Source organism: Sciurus vulgaris, assembly GCF_902686455.1.
Source record: "Sciurus vulgaris genome assembly, chromosome: 7".
NCBI classification, from domain to species: Eukaryota; Metazoa; Chordata; class Mammalia; order Rodentia; family Sciuridae; genus Sciurus; species Sciurus vulgaris.
Window position 1 is genome coordinate 89460121 of NC_136467.1, and position 19824 is coordinate 89479944.

The following is a 19824-nucleotide window of genomic DNA, read 5'->3' on the forward strand; positions in this document are numbered from 1 at the left end:
ATCAGCAACATCATATTAACAATTTATTCCCTATCTACCACTAAAGACACAGCTAGAGTGATAAAGTCTGATGAGTAGTGTCCAAATTTTAACCTTTTAAAAATAATTCAGCAAAATGTAAAAATCTGTAAGTCCATAAAAACCTGTTAAGCACAGGACATTAAACAGAAAATGTTGCACTGTGAGGTGTACTCATGTATGTTGGGAAAAAATGCTTAGGAGATACAAAGTAGGCGCTCCAACTAAAGTGGTCTCTAACCTTCTCTGAATTATAATGTGCATAATTTACCAAAAATGAAAGGCTATAAATGGTATCATACTGAGAATTCAAAGCAATGAACACTTCGAACCTAGTCTTGTAAAATATCATTTCCAAAGTGTATATTTGCTGCCAAACTGAGCATCATCATTGCTAAAATTTTTAGTGTATCTTGACAGGTCAGGATAATTTACTAGTCTCATTAAGAAATAGGATTAATTATATATCAAACTGGAGGTGATGAACATGTAAAGTGTCAGTAGTATTTCTTCATTAAATAACAGTATCCACATATAAATCAACATGAATTAGTGAATAATGCAAGTTATACCTTTTGATGTAATAATGATGCAACACAACATTCTCCTTGTGTACCTTGTAAAATGGAAAGTTGGCTGGAATATTCTACCTAATCCTAACCATTCGTATCAGTCTGGGACTGTAAAATTTTCCAGACACCCAGGCCCCACAGATTGTAGACTCCACCAATTTCCTGATTCCTACGTGGTCATATTCCAGGTTCACCTATTTACAAAACCAGTCCCTTCTTCCATGTTATTAAAAAATATTTCCAATATTAGTGCCAATGCTTCATCCCAGATGAGGGATATATATGGATAACACATCTCATTCTAAAAGAAACGTAGTTTGTGTATTCCAAACATATTTTATTAGGAAACAATGAATGAATCAGTGAGTGCCTGCAATTTTCTCTACGAGTCTCCTAAGGCTGACATTTATATATCATTTTAACATAAAGAATTGGGGGGCGGGACACTAAAAAAGAAGAAAAGAGAAGAAAAAACAGGAATGAATTAGAGTGTAAAGGCATAAAAACAACCATAAAATGTGCAGATAAATCTAACTCTTAACAGGAGATGGAATGAATGGACATTGTGGGAAAAACAGTAGTAAACTTTAAAGCCACTGAAAGGTTTTAAATGCCTAAGGGAAAAATAAACATTTGCTTCCAATCATTTTCTCATTAAGCATTCTCTGCTAGATGGCAAAGGCTTACTTAAAACACAGACTTTGACTCGGTGCCTTAAACCCCAACCTAACACGCTGCCTGATCCCGGTCAAAGACCGCTCATTTGCGATTCTGGTAATAGCACCTCCGCCCGCGCCACCGCACCGCTGATGTCCCACCGCCCGCGCCACCAGCCCCCGCCGCAACGCGGGAGTGCTGCTTTGCCGGTCCGCTAGCCTCTTCTAGGCCTTTGACCACCTTCTCTGTGGCAAGAAGGGCTACATACACTGACAGATTTTCCGTTAGTGGTAGCTGTGGTGGTGGTGAGGCGTGTTTCCGGGCGCACTTAAAACCTAGCAGCTCTCTCCAAGTAGCAGTTTCCCCTGCTCCGCCCCGAGGACTTAAGACCCAGCCCTCGCTGCCTCCTCTCTCAACCCGGTCCTGCCCTGCCATCACCTCCCAAACTCTCCCATATACTCTGAAGCTCAGGTCCTCCCGGTGCATATCCCAGCTCCCGGCGCCTGACTCAGTTGAAGTTTTTGTATCTCAGGACCAAATTGCTCCCAATTACTCTTGAGGCTTAAGTCCCGCATCTGCCTAGCTCCCGCCCCATGCCGGCCCGAAGCTGCGGGGCACTTCTTTGGGTGCCCTCGGGTTGAAGGTTCAAACTGGGAGATGGGAGAGGTGGAGCTGCAGGAGGTGGAAGGCTCCAGGAAGACCACAAACACGTGCAAAGAAATAAAAACCACCACGTGTGCGCGCGCGAGTGTGTGTGTGTGTGTGTGTGTGTGTGTGTGTGGGTGTGTGTGTGTGTGCGCGCGCGCGCGCACGTCAGGTCAAGGCGCGGGCGCCAAACCCTCTGCAGGGGGCCAGGCGCAGGGGCTCCCTGGAGCAGGCGTGGCGGGAGCGCGCGGGGGGCGCGGGTACTTACACGAAAGCGTGGTAGATGAACGCCCAGCCGCGGGGTCTCTCCAATACGTTGTAAAGATAGTTCTGCACTCGCCGGTACTTGACGTTTCGCCGGCAGCTCTGGCTACTAGTGTACGAGAGCGGCTTCCCCAGCAGGCTCATCCGGGCCCCCTGCTTGCCCCGGCGGCTCTCCCTCAGGCCGCCGCCGCCGCCGCCGAGCGCGGCCGCGCGGGTGCCCAGAAGCAGCAGGCCGTCGCCCCTGGCGGCCGCGGAGTTCAGCAGCACTCTGCTCCGGCCCGACTCCACATCCTTCATGCCGCTGCCCAGGCGCCCCCCGCCCGCCGCCGCCGCCGCACTGCTCTTCACCCAGAGCCCGGCGGCGCCGCCCTCCTCTCCTCCCGCGTGGTGGCGGGGCATGGCATCACCACGGGCACCGGGAGGGGGGTGCCAGCGCCTGTGGCGGAGGCAGTGGCCTCATGTGCGCCGCCGGGTTTGAAGGAAGAAGCCGGCGGCCGACGGGGCGCCCGCCCGCCAGCGACCTCCGAGCCGGGGGCGGGAAGCAGGCAGCCAGCAAACCAGCGGGTCTTTGGGGCGGGGGCAGAGGGGGGTGTGCGGAGGAGGCCGAGGAATCTCAATTTCTAGCAGCCTTTAGCTTCGAATTCGAAATCCGGAGTGTTTGGGCGTCACTTTGAGAGGGCTTATCTTGCTCCCTCTTATTCCCGCGACTACCACTCCCTCCTTCCCGAAGCGGCCCCAGGCCTGAAGCGGGGGTGTGAGGGGCGCTCCTAGGCGCGCTCCCACGCGCGCACACCCAGCCGCAGGCTCCCCCTTTCTTTTCTCCTTCCACTCCCCACGCCCAGATTGTCTTCCCCCTCCCCCCGCGGAGAACGGGCCTCCTAAGCCAGTCTCCGGGGCAGGAGTTTGATTTGGTTCTCCCCAGGGATTTGGAGCTGTCGGGAAGGTTAAGTCCGCCGTGTGCCCAGTAGAGAAACTGGAGACGCAGGTCCTGCGCTCACCCGCCGCTACGCCGCCGCGCCTGGTCCTGCCATCCTTCTTCAAGAGGTGTGAGCAGGAATAGCCCTGTCCTGCCTCCAGGTACTAGCTAACCCGTAGAAGGAGAGCGGGCAACCCTGCTCCGGGCAGTGGCGCCTGGGTTCCCGCGCAGGGAGCGAGTCTTCGGTATCTCAATGGGCACAACCGAAAGACGCCGTTGCCGAGTCCGCCAGGCGGGGACCCGACTTCCCTCGGCTCACTCCAGCCTGCAGGCTGTTACTTCCCATCCTAGCATCCGACAGCATGCCCGCGAGTAACTGAACATCCTTCCCATCCTGGGGGTTGGGTGTGGGGAGGGCGTGAAACTCCAAAGTGGCTTCTCGGCCGGCCGTGAGCGAGTTGCCCGGGGCTCTGCCTGACAGGGAAGACTGAGAGAATGAACTCAGTTCCCTCCGTCAAGAAATTTCCATTTTAATCCGAGAAAGTCAAAACTGCTAAGTCTCGGCAGTGGCGACGGTGGCCCCAGTGTCTGGGAAAGGAGATCCAGAGAGTGGGAGCCCAGGGCACGTCACCTCACTCCCATATGCTGTGATCGACATGATTAGAGACATGTAGCGAGGAGCCACGGGTTAGGTCTCCCACCACCTCTGGCACCTGGGCGGCCCAGCACCCACGACCTTGATGGAGTGGGAGGCCACGGTTCCTCTGGCTTTCAAAAACAGTGTCAGTAATAAAACATCACTTTCAGCGTGGGGAAACGGTAAGAACGCCAAGCTTGGGGACTTCTTCCAAGAGAGTAGCTTTCCTCTCAAATATGAAAGAAAACATTCACCAAGTTAAACCCAACTAAGCTTCCACCACAAAGCCTTGGCAGATAGTTGCCAGGTGTGTTGTTCCGTGTGACTTCTTCCTTCTTTAAATCTAAACCAATAATAAGGCAAAAGTCTTACTTCAGCGATCTCCGCCCCTCCTCAAGATAAATACTCTACCAATTCCCTCCTGTACAGACACCCACGCCTGCGGCAACTATTTTCTGCCTCTGGTAATAGCTTCATTTAAACGCGTTGCTTTTGTTTTTTATTCTTATTGCTATTATTTGTGTGAAACCTCCCTGGCTCCTGGTCACTGCAAGACCTCGTTTCCCACCACTCGCCCCCCACCTCCAGCTTCTGAGCAGCAGGCTCTAGCTCCCAGCTCGGTGCAGCTGGCAGCGGTGACACGTGACTTTAAGCCAAGCACCAACACCCAGAGCCACTCTTGCTTTCCCCTAATACACTTCACACCCACGCTCTGTGGAGGTGCGAGAGAGATTGCTCCGTGCCCTGCCATTGTAGGCAGATGCAGAGCGCGTCCTGGAACGAGCTTTCCAATCCTAGAACTGCGCGGGGACCCCAGCTGAAGGCGGGGGGAGTTCGCTGTTCCTATATTTAGTTTCCCCACGGAGTTTCTGTGCAGGGGCTTTCAGGGTGAAAGATCTAGAGACTTAAAATGACTCGTGCACACGCTTTAAACTTGAAAATTTTGGCTTTTCTGCAGGCAGTAAAATGAAAACCACTTCCTCTTTACCAAACTATTTTCCTTGCTAGACTCTTCTACCGCGGTCAGGTTACTTCCATCTCACCTCGCGGTTGGGCCCCCAAGTGCAGGCAGGAAGTCTCAGGAACGTTAGGCACAAGGACATATTTCTGCCGAGGAAAGCCAGCTGCTTAATTTCCAAATAATGCTTTCCTAGGGCGCAACAATACTAGTGAAACTGTGATGTTGGTTGAGTAACTGCCCATAAACCGTTAAAAAATTAGATCCCACTGATTGGTAGGGATTCAGAGCTTAGACACACAGCGCTGAGATGGGAATCCGCCCACGTATTCACCGTATTCACCAGTACTTAGTGTGAAGGTTACTAGGAACCCAGCAAACTCACTTCCTCCTTCAGTGTCCCTTCCATTAGGTCTGCATCTCCACAAGAGGATGGACAGACACAGCGCACAGTTTGGTATCAGACGTCCCTGCCTGCTTTCACTGGGGAAGACTGGTCTAGCTACAAACCATAATCATCCTACCAGGTCCCAGGAAAGAAAGGCCAAGTGAGGTTGCTTCTAGAGATTCTTTGTGCCATGTTTTCTTTGCCACCCACTAACTTTCCTGGATAGACAGGAATTAACTTTGGAGAAAATAAAGTGTTGGTGATTAAGCTTTTGTTGTTGTTGTTGTTCCTTTGAACACAGATGTTGCTAGGAAACTGACTTTTCTTCTTTTTGCTGAAATCAGTAAAGAGGGTAGGCATAGTGATCCATAAGTAAAATAATATATTTATATTCTATGCATAATACTGATACTAGAGCATTACAAAGAAGTGAAGGTAAAGGTAGTGAAAGCCAGATTTTTCAAAGGCAAATGTTAATTGCTAGTGTAGAGCATGTGGGTCCATGGGCCTTTCCCATCCTTTGAGATGGATCTGCTTTTAACCATTCCTTTTCTACAAATGCCCGATGCCTGCCTGAAATTAATGACATTGGAAACTTTTCTCTGAAGTCTGCATGAAGTTGATTTCAATTGAGCATCACGATTAGAAATATTTTATTTCAATATGTTTCCTACCCCATTGTATTTTTTTCTGAAAGGTACTGTAGAATAGTAATATTGAAAATTCAATACTTAAGCTAGAGATGCACCAAAAGACTTTCAGTGCCTGCAAAGAAGACAGAATAACTAGATCTGGATTGGGTTCACAAAATGTCAGTGACCCCCTTTCTCGCTTTCTTTCTTTTCTGTGCCCACCAATTTTCCCCAGTCCTTTCAACACAGTGTACACTCCCATCAAGTCATGTTCATGGTTCTGATGAATAGGTGAATTATGTAAGCACCACTGTTAAGTAATATGGATGCACTTTGGTACATACAGTGTGAGATTCCTGGACTAATCAGAGCAGTAAGAATAAACAAAATTGTTAAAATTTAGAGCAGAAAGGAAATTTACTGATGCAAAAATGGAAATTCAGGGTTGGCTACCATTCAGTAATTTACCATGTAGTCTTGGAATAGAACTAAAGATTCTAAACTTTTAAATAGAGTGTCCTTGAAGCTATATCATCCTTGTTAGTCTTTCTTACCCTTCTATCACATCATAAACCAATAAGCAAAACAGATATACTGTCTTCTTTATGTTTTTATTAGTGCATTATAGTTATACATAATAGTTCGGTTCATTTTGACTTAATCATACGCACATGAAATTTAAATTGCTCCTTTTCAGTCCCCAGTATTTCCCTCCTCCTTCCTCTGTTTTTCTTGCTCTACCCTGCTGGTATTCCTTCCATTTAGTTATTTATTTTTAATTGGTGATTTATAGACATACATAAAGGTGGGATTCCCTGTGGTATACTTACACATGCACATAGTGTAATTTTGTCAAATTCATTCCACATTTCCTCTTCTTTCCTGTCTCTCCTCCCTCCCCCTCAGTCTTCTACTCCACCGGTCTTTCATTTACCCTTATTCACCCCCCCCCCCCCCCCCCCACCCCCGTTTGCTTTCCTTAGTTTGCTGTAGTTTCTAAATATAAAACGTGTGATTTTCTGAGTCTGGCTTATTTCACTCAGCATGACGTTCTCCAGTTTCATCCATTTACTAGCAAATGCCATAATTTCATTCTTCTTTATGGCTGAGTAAATCTACATTGTGTACATATATTTTCTTAATTCATTCATCTATTGAGGGCATCTGGGCTGGTTTCATAGCTTGGCTATTGGAATTGCACTGTTACAGACACTGATGTAGCTGTATCACTGTATATGTGCATTTTAGTTCTTTGGGGTAAATACCAAGGAGTGGGATAGTTGGGTCATATGGCAGTTCCATTCTTAGTTTTTTAAGAAATCTCCATTCTGTTTTCCAAAGTAGTTATACTATATTGCAGTTCCACCAACAATGTATGAGTTTACTTTTCTCCTCACATTTTTCACCAGAATTTATTATTATTTGTATTGTTAATGATTGCCATTCTGACTGGAGTGAGAAGAAATCTCAATGCAATTTTGATTTGCATTTCCCAGATTGCTGAGAAAATTGAACATTTTTTTACATTTGTTAGTCATCTATGTTTATTCTTTTGTGAAGTGTGTTTAATTCTTTAGGCCATTTATTGATTGGGTCATTTATTTATTTATTTTGCTTTTAAGTTTTTTGAGTTCTTATTATATTCTGGATATTAATCCCCCATCAGAAGATTAGTCATCAAAAATTTTCTCCCATTCCATAGATTCTCTGTTCATGCTCGTAATCATTTCCTTTGTTATGCAGAAACTTTTAAATTTGATGCTGTCCCACTTGTTGATTCTTATACTATGCTTTGTAGGTATTTTATTGTAACCATTTGTTTAGAAATCATATTCACCTCCTAATATTTTAAATGTATCAGTACAGTATACCAGAGTACCACTTTTTTTTTTTTCCCCCCTTTGGTCAATTAAGAGTTGTTATCTTGGGGCTGGGGAGATAGCTCAGTCGATAGAGTGTCGTATCCCCAGGACCCCCCCCAAAAAAAAAAAGAATTGTTATCTTTAAAATATATGATACTAGCTTCACAATGTGTTTCTCCAACAAACAGAGAATCCAGGACAATTTCAGGAATCATCTGAGGCTGGCCAGATTGAACGAAGGTGGTAACACAATCAGACTCTTAGGCCTACATTACACAGTGAATGAGGTATGACCCTTTAAGAACAGCATTTACCATAAGAATACAGAAAGGATGTAGGTGTGAATGTGTATAGCTGTAAAGAAAACGCTGGTAGGAGAGGAGAGAAATAGTGCTTTAAAAAGGAAGTGCTTTGGGCTGGAGTTGTGGCTTAGTGGTAGAGCACTCACCTAGCATGCATGAGGCCCTGGGTTTGATCCTCAGCACCACATAAAAATAAAATCAAAGGTATTATGTTCACCTATAACTAAAAGAAAATTTTAAAAAAAGAAAGTACTTCCAACAACTTAGTGAGGCCCTGTCTTAAAATAAAAATCAAAACCATGTGGGTATGTAGCTCAGTGGTAAAGCACCCCTGAATTAAATAGTCAGTAACAAGAACTTTTAGAAAGAAAGAAAGAAAGGGCTTCAAAAGTTCTCACTGTTTTATTTCAGTGACTACCAAAATTTACTTGTCTAAGAATTACAAAAATATTATCCTGATCACTTTTGTCAAAGCAAAATAATAGCATACACTTAGTATATGGTCAGAATGTGGTGGGCTCTTTGGCTTAAATAATTATTTTACTCGATTCTGACAATAACTTCATAAGTGTATACTACAATCATACCCAATTTATAGGGGGAGAAACTCACTGGAAAAATAGTTTAATAATTTTTGAAACTATTAACCTATATTTAGGACAAAAATAAAACAAAGTTTTAGTACTAAAACAAAGCCCAGATTTTAACTACTGATCCTATTTTAACTTTTGAAATTAAAAAATAAATAACTGTACCTTTGTAGTTCCTCTTTATAAATGAAATTTTAAAAAGTATTGGAAAATTTCTTTGGGTTATTTTAAAGCAAAATTTAGGGTTCCATTTCAAGTACAGAAATATCTTCAATTTCCTTGTCGCTTTTCCTGTGGATGTAGGGGTTTCAGTGTATTGATAATTTTCTTTATTGGTATTTTTCAAACAATCCTGGGTCTCATAGTGTGAATTTCTTGAAATTATATTCACATTTTATTTTTCCTAATGCTATCTTCTGTTTTATTAATAAAACCCTGTTTATTGTGTTCATCTATACCTGATTTCATTTTTTTCTGGCATGTTAGTATGACAGTATGACCATCTTTTAGCAACTAAACACATCATTCAGAAAGTAATTTGAATATAGTTATTTGATCTTTTTAAGATCCATATATTTAGAAACTGAGTAAGTTGATACAGAAGGAAAACATCTCCTCTGAGCTAGTGTCCTGGAAAATTCTGTTATAATTCTGTGCCCTCTAGTGGTACTTACATTTTACCATTATTTTTCCAAGTAGAATTAAGGAAAGCATCCTTTATGAGGTTCCCAAAACATTCATTCCTTTAATGGGCAATCACCAATCACCAGGGGCAATACTAGCTGGAGTGTTGTAGAGGTGGAAAATATTCCTGATCCTTATCATGTTCATGAACTAGTGTGAGAGGTGGATAAATGAGAAAGTAATTATAATTTGGTGATGAGTTCAGAGAGGTTTATGCAAAATCTCATAGGAACCTGTAGAGGGTTGCCTGAAGGATATAATAGATGAGCTAAGTCTTAAGGAATAACTAGACCGGAGAATACTGAAGACAGATCACACACAGAGAGAAAACATTTGAAGAAAAGTACAATCTGGATTGCTGATCATGCTTTGAGAATAATGAGTAGTTGGATTCTACTGGAGTGCAGGTTGCTTGTTAAAATGTAACTGTAAGCAAGAGGCAGGAGTAGTAGGGCAGGAGCTCTATGGCTAAGAGTCTGGGAAAAACTTTGAATTTTCTCCTGAAAAACTGAGAGCCATTGGAGAATCTTAAGCAATAGAAATGACACATTCCTATTTCTACTTTCAGAGAAGGAGTTGATGAGGATTGAGCACCCATGAGTGGTGCACACTCCTCTAAGACAGAGGAATCAAAGATAAAAATGATACAGTGTTTATGTTGGAGGTTAGTGAGAGCTCCCTACCAATCCAGCCTAGATCCTAAACCTAACTTCCAATCTTCAGGCCTAAGTATCTGAATGGGTAGTGGTATCACAAACATAATTAGGAAAGACTGAAGGGGAGGTCATCTGGGGAAGGAAAAGATACTGAATTGAATTGGCTTTGAGTTTGATGCCAATTGGTAAAGATGTGTGATTGGTGGTTGGCTAAACAGATCTGCAGCTTGCAGAGGAGTGAGGAGTTTAAATTTGAGATCATTAACCTATATTTATAGGGTGAAATCAAAAGGTTGGTATCAGATTTTCTGGGGAAGCATGTTTTAAAAGAAAGAAAACTGAAGTCTCATCCCTGATGAGCACGAGCACTTAGGGTATGGGAAGAGAAAGAAGGAGGGAAGGAAAAGGAAATCCACCACTGAGCTCTACTATAAAAATTTCAAAAGAAAAATTCTGGAAAGAATTTGGCATTTTGGACTTATTAAGAAAAATGTCATTTGAAGAAGTTGCTTTTGTTTTATTGCAGAATTATATAAATACATTAGTTTAGAGTAGAGAGAGAAAGAATTTAAAGATGAGGGAGTGAGGATAGTTATTTTGAAGGTAAGGGAGAGGAAGTAGCAAGCAGAGGGCTTGAGTTTGAGGAAGGCTCTAGACAAAAATGCAATATTCATCCACCCAAGACCTGAATGACTGCTGCAGTCCTCTTACAAGTCCTGAGGCTGAGTCAGCACAGGCATTTGAATAACTGAGCTAAAATTTTGACTGACACTATTTCACTTTTAATTGTGAGGTCTGAGACAACTTGAATATCTCCTTCTAATTTTACATGGTATGATATTTTTAATAAAAACCACCATATTTTATTTCTAACATTTTCAAAAAAGTTCAATTTGATAAAAACACATTATTATGTTTAAATTATCATGAAGAAAGATGTGTGATGAATAAACTATATATTTTTGCTTAATTTTAACATAATGAAAGGCAGAGAAACTAACTGGATCATTCAGGGGAAAAACTTGCTCATCATAGTTTTCAAAATGTGTTGCTGAGAGCTAGCAGAGATATCCTCAGGTAGGTCAGGAGTTGGCAGAAGCAGGGAGTTTCAAGTTCCTGAAGTTTCAATTAAAGTTTATTTTTTCCTTTTATATATTACGTTTCTTTATAAAATTATGTTAATAGAAAGATTGTTAAAATTATGTTTGAAAACTACTCAACAAAACCATGTGCCTGTATGTTGGGATACTTAGAGTCACACTTCCTGCCCTTTTGAGTCATGACTCGTAAACAAAATGACAAGATGAATAGCCCACTAACAGGCTTGTGATTCTGGCCATCCTGGGTCCACAGTATTCTGGCTAGGCTGTAGATTATAGGAAGGGTTAGAATCAAAATGCTACAATAACATATCAAACGTCTTGTAAGAATCTTGTTAGTTGAAAGAGTTAATTAGAGCAAGAGGCAAACTGTCCTGAAGAACAGAGGAGAAGTGGGGCTGCTACCAACTTGCAGTTTGCCTATTTGGTGTAAAATTTTGAGAAGATACGGAATAAGGACAATGAAGTAGAAGGAGTATTACTTCAATGTGTTTTCAAGGTAATTGGTTTTGCTTTTGAATAGTATTTTGCATGTGAGGCTGAAGCATATTGAGAAAGAGTGACAAAGTTGATCATTGTTTTAAGGAAGATGATGTTTCCTGATGTGAATGGGAAGATCAAAAATGAGGAAGAAGCTTGAGACCACAAGACTCTTGTTTGGGGTACTGAGAAATGAAAGTGGAGCAATAAGTAACAATAAGTGTCTAAGTATGCTTTTAAATGAATTTGTACTAGTGCATTACTTTTTACATAATATTGGGATTTGTTATGCCACATTTGTACATATACAAAACATAATTTTGGTCGATCTCATTCTCAGTACCTTCTTTTTCCTTCTTTTCCTCCTTTCCCCAATCTGACTGATGTATTCTGCTGATCACCATTATTATCAGTAGTCATATTAATCTTATTATTTTAATAAATGCATTAAAGATGTTTTAAAATATGCTCAGCATAAACTATGGGACCTGGTTCCTGAATCTCATCAAGTTGCATTTCTTCCACGTTTACAGTGAGGATAATAATAATATGTAGATCACAGGGATTTTTGTGAGGATTAAGTAGAATAGTTTATGGAAGGGCCTTAGCAAAAATGTGGACACATGATAAGTGCTCAGTAAATGTTGATGACTACTACTAATATTCATGCTTATCAAGATTTATTTTAGGTTCAATTATTGACTAGCCTTCAATATGAAATAACAGCTGATTAATTTTTTAAATGTTAGATTTTGTAATTGTTAACATTTGGCTAAAACCTAATAGTCACAAAAGATTAGAAATATGAACATGTAAAAAAAATGAGTAAACTGAAGATAATCTAGAAGTGAAACTTAAATTTTTGCAGAAGATTGCTTCCAGGGGACTATGGTGAAGTTTAAAAACAAATGAAAGCAACAATACCTAATTTTATACCAGGCATTTTGTGAGAATTACATGTAATATTTTATGTAAGGGCTGTAGCAGAAATGTGAGACAGGACCCCATGATGTTGCCCAGGCTGTCCTCAAACTCCTTGGCTGAAGCAGTCCTTCTCACTCATCCACCCAACTAGCTAGAACTACAGGCATGTGTCATCATAGACACCTCTCTAAAAATATATATATTTTACTTTTTAATTAAATTAAAATTTTAACTGACACATAAAAACCCAAAGATTATACATATTAATGAGGTACAATGTGATGTTTTGATATGTACATACTGCATAATCAGGTTGAACATATTTATCTCCTTGAACATTTATTGGGTCTTTATGATGAAAACATCCAAAAGCATTTGCTAAATATGTGACACATTTGCTGTCTATAGTCACCCAGCTGGGCACTAGACCTTCTTATTCTTAATTGCAATTTAGTATCCCTTTCTCAAACTTTCCCCATCCCTCTCTGCTCCCTATTCACCCCAGCCTCTGGTAACAGGCTTTCTACTATCAATTTCCACAAGACCAACTTTTTTATATCCTACAAATGAGGGAGATCATGCAGTACTTTTCTTTTTGTGCCTAATTTCACTTAACATAATGATCTCCAGTTTCATTCATGTTATTGCAATGACAGGATTTCATTCTTTTGTATGACTGAATCCAAACATCTTTGGATTATAACAAACTATTTTGAATTATAACAACTTAATATAATTGTAAAAATAAGAAAAAAGAAAAAGAAAGTATTCTAATAAAAATTCTAGGCTTGTATTCCATTCCTTCTCACATGTTAAATTTTCAATATCCTACTTAATATCTTTCCATATTGCCAGTGTAGTCATTATTATTACTTTGAATAGTTTTGTTTTTTAGTCTTCATACTTAAGATATCAATGGTTTATGTACCATGTTTACAAGATGAAAGCCTTCTGAATCTGTCTGCATAGTTACCCTTACCAGTGAGCTTTACACCTTCCAGCATTTTCTTCTTACTGATTGCTTTTTCATTTCAGTTTGAAGAACTCCCTTCAGCATTTATTTTAAGACAGATCTGGTGGAGATATATTCTCTTAATTTTTGTTTGTCAGAGAATGTCTTTATCTGTCCTTCATTTTTAAATAGCTTTACAAGGTATAGTATTCTTGGTTGGCAGGGTTTTTTTCCCCTTAAGTTCTGCAAAATATCTCATGCCACTCTCCTGGCCTGTAAGTTTCTTCTGAAAGTCTGCTGTGCGGCAAATGGGTACACCCCTATGTTTTGTTTTGTTCTGTTTTGTTTTTTCCCTCTAGCTGCCTTCAGCATCTTCCCTATTTTTCATCTTTGAGAATTTTATTATAATATATAAAGTAGACTTAGTTGAGCTTAATTTTTTTTTTTTTTCTATCAGGGATTGAACCCAGGGATGCTTAACAACTGAGCCACATCCCCTGCCCTTTTTATTTTGAGACAGGATGTCACAAGTTGTTGAGGCTGGCTTTGAACTTGCAATCTTCTTACCTCAGTCTCCGGAGTTGCTAGAATTATAGGCACCTGTCTTCGTTGAACTACATTTGACTAACTTTAGACCTTCCATTGATGTCTTCTGTTTTACCTAGCAGGTATTTAGTTTGAGGATTCCAGTTTCATTTCATAAAATTTTCTCCATTTCTAAAAGTTTCTCTGTTAGAGTAATGAATTATTTTGTGCTTTTAAGCTCATTAAGTTTCCATAAAAGAGCCATTTTAAATTATCCATCTGAGGATTCAGATCTACTGGTTACTATCTGATTTCTGGCACTGTATTTTTACCATTAGGTGAGATCATGGTCTCCTGAAAGTTCTTGCTTGGTATGCAATGTCCTTTGAACATTTAAGGATTGTGTATTTATTCCAGTTTTTGTCATTTCTCTTCATGCTGTCTTTCAGAAATTTTAATCAAGCTGTTTATTTTATCTGAATATGTAGGTATTTCTGCTATTTTAGCACAAGATTACACCCTAAGTCCCGGTTTGCCATCAGTACATGGTTGGAATGTTGTCACTATTTCACCACCAAAGAATGACTCAAGCCCACGTTTATCTCAAATCCACAGTTGGTGTGTTTTGCCACAAGACCTGGGAGAGTACTTAAAAAGGATGGTCGATCCCCCCAAGCTTCTCCCTGGGGTTGAGGTAGGCCCATGTGCCTCATCCGCATTCATGGTGTTCGGTTAGACACTGTGGGATTCTACTTGACTCTAGGCAGAATCACCATAGATGGGCCAGCCACAAGTTCCTATACCATTCTTATGGCCAGCAATGCTGTAAAGTTGTATTACATCCTGAGTTCACAACCTACCAAGACATAAATTGCTCTGGGGCAGAACCAAGGACCACACTGCTAAGGAGTGCCCACTGTTGAGGTGGACTAATGGCCAATGATCCCTGAAACATATAAATCCAATTGTGTGGGCCTGAACAGAAGTCCAGTGGACTGGGACTGCTTGTCTCTGCCTGGCTCAGGGATGTTTCAGAGGCACTACCCTGGGCACAGGGTTCATTCAGATCTGCCCAGTGTTGAGTTTTATTGTCCTGGCAATGCTTTACAAGGCAAAGTCTTGGGCTGACTATCCCAATCTACTCCCAGGAAACAGAATCTTGATCTAGGCCCTACTGCCTAAGGTTGGGGTAGTGATGGTAAAGGTATTCTCCTGGACACTAAAGCTAATGCTGGTGTACATATGGGTATAACCTGTATGCTGAACCAGGTTATACCCAAGTATCACAAATTCAAGGACCTTTAGTCTCAGTGACACTAGACCCACACCACAACTGATAGTAATGCAGGCTAAAACATAAGTCCATTCCACCAATTATGGGATGGTCTAGAGGCTTCATTTGTAAGCATTGGCCTGGAGATAGCTTTGCTACCCAAGTTTGGGGGACTAGTGGTAGAAATAGTTGCTTGGTCACCAAGGCTGATGCTAAGTTTGGTCACAGCTGAGTCTCATAGCCCCAGGAGTTGGTACTGTTTGGGGAAGAGAACTTGTCCCAGGCCAACTACAAGGTTAGCAATGATATAGAACATAACTCAAATCTGTCCCACTAGGGTACAGGTCTCTGCCTGATGCTGGAGCAGATCTAAAGGCTTTTTTGGAGTAGTTTGACCTAAATATAGAAGACTTTGATTTCTGCCTGGTCCTGTGTGGCACCACATCCGGTGGGTGTCTGAGCTCCAAGACAAAGTCCTCTGCTTTCATTCAAGGCCTGTTCCTCATCAGGTGGAGTCTTGTTCCCTGTCTGCTGCCTGAGGTTGGAAGAGACAGTCAACTGCCTCACCAGTCAGTTGTGGTGACTTAGTATGTGGATATTGGCCTGAGGGAAAGTTGGGCTCTGCCCAGCACTGTATTTCATCATTGTGGCTTAATGCCTAATTTCATGTCTAAGACCTGGACTTCATTTTCTTCTCCTCCCCAAGTGAGAGGCATCTTTCTTCAAACTCTTTGGAATTGAAAGAGGAGTAATATCAGAAACTCTGTACTTTCTGTCTTCTTCAATGCATCTTTTCTTTCTGTTATGCTAGTACCAGACATAGGGGTTACATCCAGCTTCCTTAGCTCTTGTGAAGGTAGTATGGTACATGAATAACTCTTCAAACTTCCTCAATCTCCATGGAATAGCCAATGCTCTTCCTCAGACTTTAATCAGAAATACTTTCCTGACACTTCTATCAAGGGGGTTCTGCAAGGTTGGTGGTTACCATAAAGTCCTTGAATTGATAGAACTGAGATTCTGGATCTCTATTATGACTCTTCCTATTCCTACTATCTAAAGTGAGTCCTTTAGTTTTTATTACTCACTGCATATGGTTATATTATAGGAGTACATTCAATGAGAGCAATGATATTCCTATTCTGAATTAATCTTCCAGATTTTGTATATTTTAAATTTAAGTAAGTGTGGTTTGTGTTTGTGTGTGTGTAGTTTAGTGTATAAACATATATACATATTTATTGACATAAGTGCTGTTCAATACTTTAAAATATTGTCCATCAAAACTTATATATAAGTTTTATATATATATAACCATCAGGAATCTATTCATGTAATATGAGGGAAAAGAGCCAGCCAGGGTCTCATCTCTGTTAAATGGATTATAGTCATTTCTACATTTAAACTTTTGCACTATTGTCTGACTATTTCACTGTCAAGGAAAATTCATCTTTGTTCTTGTCAGTCATCCTCAAGAGTTGGCCCTTGATCCCACATTGATGACTATAGTCCTACTACTAGAGTCAATAACTAGAGTTATTGACTTTAACAATGCAAGCTGTCTGCCTGCCCACCCACTTGAACCTCTGGATGTCATCTTGACTCTAGCACCATGTTTTATAAGTTGTGTGTGAGTGTTGGGTAACCTACTGCATAACTCTATGTCAAAAATAAAACACACCCTTCTGTCTAACAGACTATTTCCTCCCCAACATCTGCCAATGAGGCTGTTCTCCCCAGCCCTTACTTGGGTTCCTAACGATGGACCTTTCAGTGTTCAATTCTAAAGTGGTTAGCTGGGTCATGAAAAATTATGCCTGAGTTTAGACCAGACTCATATTTCATTTTTCCAGTGAAAATTTATTCATTTATCCATTCATTAATTCAGTCAAAAATTATTGAGTTCCTGTCATGTTTCAAAAGTATAGAACAAACGTTATTCCTAATGTGGTCTTTTGTTTACTGTAATTTTAAGCTTGAAACCCCTTTCAAAGCAAACTTAAATACATAACAGAATGATAAAAAGATTGCCTCAAGCTTGATAATCCAAAATCAACCTGTATGTTTTATAAACTTCCACTCATCCACAGTTAATTCTTCATGCTAGTGTTGATTTGGGGATATCTGCACTGTCTAGAGATGAATTTGCTTAGCACTGTGCAGGGTAGGTGGGAGGGTGTGGGGAAAGCAATACTACCAGTGTCCAGTGAGTAGAGACCAAGAATGCTGCTAAACATTCTACAATGTATACTTTATCTTCCAAAGAAGAGTTATCCTGCCTAAAATGTTAATAGTGCCAAGGTTGAGAAACCTTGTTAACTTTTAAAGGAATTGAGATGGGGAGTTTTGCTTGCCATCATTTGGCAAAATATGTTGGTCAGTATACTATTAGTTTCTGCATTTAGAATTTTCAATATTAGTATTTGCCCAGGAAAATGTGATAGATATACATATGAAAAACATTTTTCTTACTCAGAGAAAAATCCTTCAATATATGATACCATGGAAGGCTGACAAGTACCAGATCAGTCTCTAATATTCTAGAATGTTTAAACAGTATCAGCATTCTTTCTACCTAAAAATTAACATATCTTCCTGCCTTCACCATATGATAGAAATGAAAGAAGCAGATCATCTGGGGAACAGATGAATAGACAGTTTGTGAGGGTTTTGAGGGCTCCTTGAGACATTATTTCTTGATTGCATTAGAATGTAGATCCTTCAAATAACCCTATAGCTTTATTCGAACTTATCTAATTCCATATAAATTTGTACAGTAGCTCTTGAGATAAGAATGGTAATAAAATGCCAATCACCAAATTAGAATAACTATGATTTATAGCTGTCTATTCACCAATTCCCTAGAGATATTTTACGAGAGATTCAATCATGGACATTTGGTTTGAGTGTAATTTTAGTGCAAATATTTCCATTTTGATTACTGTATTTTTTTTTTTGAGAATTTTAATGAAAACAATTTCTTGTGGTAATCATAATCTTAGAAGAGTTACATCAAACCCACAATATTTGTTTTTTTTTTTTACTTCAGTTAATGATATATGAATGTATTATACTAGGTAACAATTTTCATGCATAACAATGGTCTCTGGGTTAGAAGGAAATGTGTTAGAACTGGAAAATATCAAAAGAAAAAAGTGGGTTAATACATTTTCTTATGAATAAATTTACCTACAGTTGTATAATAAAGCTTGTTTTTAACCTCTCTTGCTAAATTTAAGATTATTTACTATACTCTTTTATTTTTTATGTATACACAATTTGGTTATAGATATATGAGCACATAGAACCTCCAAAATATTGGATTTATTTTTACCTTCACTTACCTACCATACTCCTTAAGCCTCTTTGTTCTAGAAAAGAAAGTCATTACTTTAAGGAAAATAAAACTACTTCTCAAATTTGAATTACAAAGGCTTTCCTATTTCCTTAATATTCCTTCAATGATGTTCCAATTTTTGCTTCAACAAAATTATTAAACCTGCATTAGATTGTTTTCTGTTATGAATTCTACTGAGAAAATCAGAGATTTTTCCTTAGTTTTCTTATAATCTAATGACTCTATTTAACTTATGAGCAAACTTGGATACATTGTTCAGTCTGTATGCTCCACAATTTTCTTATTTTCAAAATAGAAGACAATAAAGGGTTCCTGGAAAAAGAACTAAGTTCTCACATAGCACACGCAAAGTGCCTCACCCCAGTAGGTATTCTGTAAATGCTAAATGACACTTAAAGATGCCTTTCCAGTTTTGTTATTGGTGGCAGAAGGAGTACTGTCAAAAAAAATTAGGAGTCACAACATGTTGGTATCGTTGTGTATTTAAAATGTTTTCTTGTAAAGGAACATGATTAATTGGTGAATTCAACATTACTTAGGCATTCAAATTATCAAGTTTTTAGTAGTTCCAAAGCTAAAGTAAACATTAACATAAATATACAAAAATACTTATATATGTGAATCTAAATAATCTCAAATTTTTATTATTATTATTTTTTTTTTTTGTTAAACTTTTTGTTCTGAGTCTCCTACTCCTATAACACAATCATCACATATTTAACAGCCATTGAATTTTAGGGTTGAGATGGACTTTAGGATCCTTTCAATCAATGCAGACATTCTAAAATATATTCTACATTTGAAATTTTAACTCTTTGTGGAACAAGTCAATATACACTCTTCTAAATGTTGTCTTTCATTTTGTTCTACAAAATCTATGTGACGTATTAGTACTCTTCCTATTTTTGAGATATAGAAATAAGCTCAGAAATGTTGAGTAATTATTCAGGCTTAGCAAACAGTAATGGGAAAGTAGGAACTTAAACAATGACTGACTCCAGAGATTGCATCTTAACAATTAAACCAAATTTGAAAATGCTCTTAGGAATAGGATATTGTCTGTTTGGGAATTTTATTCTCAGCCACATTAGAAAGAACAAAGAACATAACTACAAAGACCCAAAAACATTGATGAAGGGCTTTAAAAACCAGGAGAGAATTAGTCACTTCCCAGTTCAGATGTCTTGCTCCTGGGGGATTCTGTACCTAGGATGATGAGTATATCTATTAAGAATATATTTAGCTGAAAATAGAAAACATTTCTGAAACAATAATTTAAGTACATTTCACTTGGTTCAAGCAGAGAAGTCTTGAGTAGGGCACTCTGCTAAGCCATCAAGGCCTCACCTTTTCTATCTGCCACTTCTGTCTTCTTAGCATTTGTCTTTGATGTCTTGTGGTCATAATGATGACCTTTCTATCTCCAGACAT

General features: G+C 39.8%; 1 protein-coding gene across 4 annotated transcripts in view; it reads right to left on the minus strand.

Moving 5' to 3' along the window:
* The window catches only part of KCNQ5 (potassium voltage-gated channel subfamily Q member 5), a 519052-nt gene extending 516118 nt beyond the window's left edge, over window positions 1-2934 (minus strand). The window contains exon 1 of one of the 4 annotated variants that reach the window (XM_079146517.1): window positions 2161-2934. In XM_079146517.1, the coding sequence (XP_079002643.1) occupies window positions 2161-2555 (395 nt within the window). In that variant the 5' untranslated portion in view covers window positions 2556-2934. The remainder of the gene's footprint in view (window positions 1-2160) is intronic. The other 3 variants (XM_079146514.1, XM_079146515.1, XM_079146516.1) reach the window with 3 other exon arrangements.
* Window positions 2935-19824: the final 16890 nt, after the last annotated feature.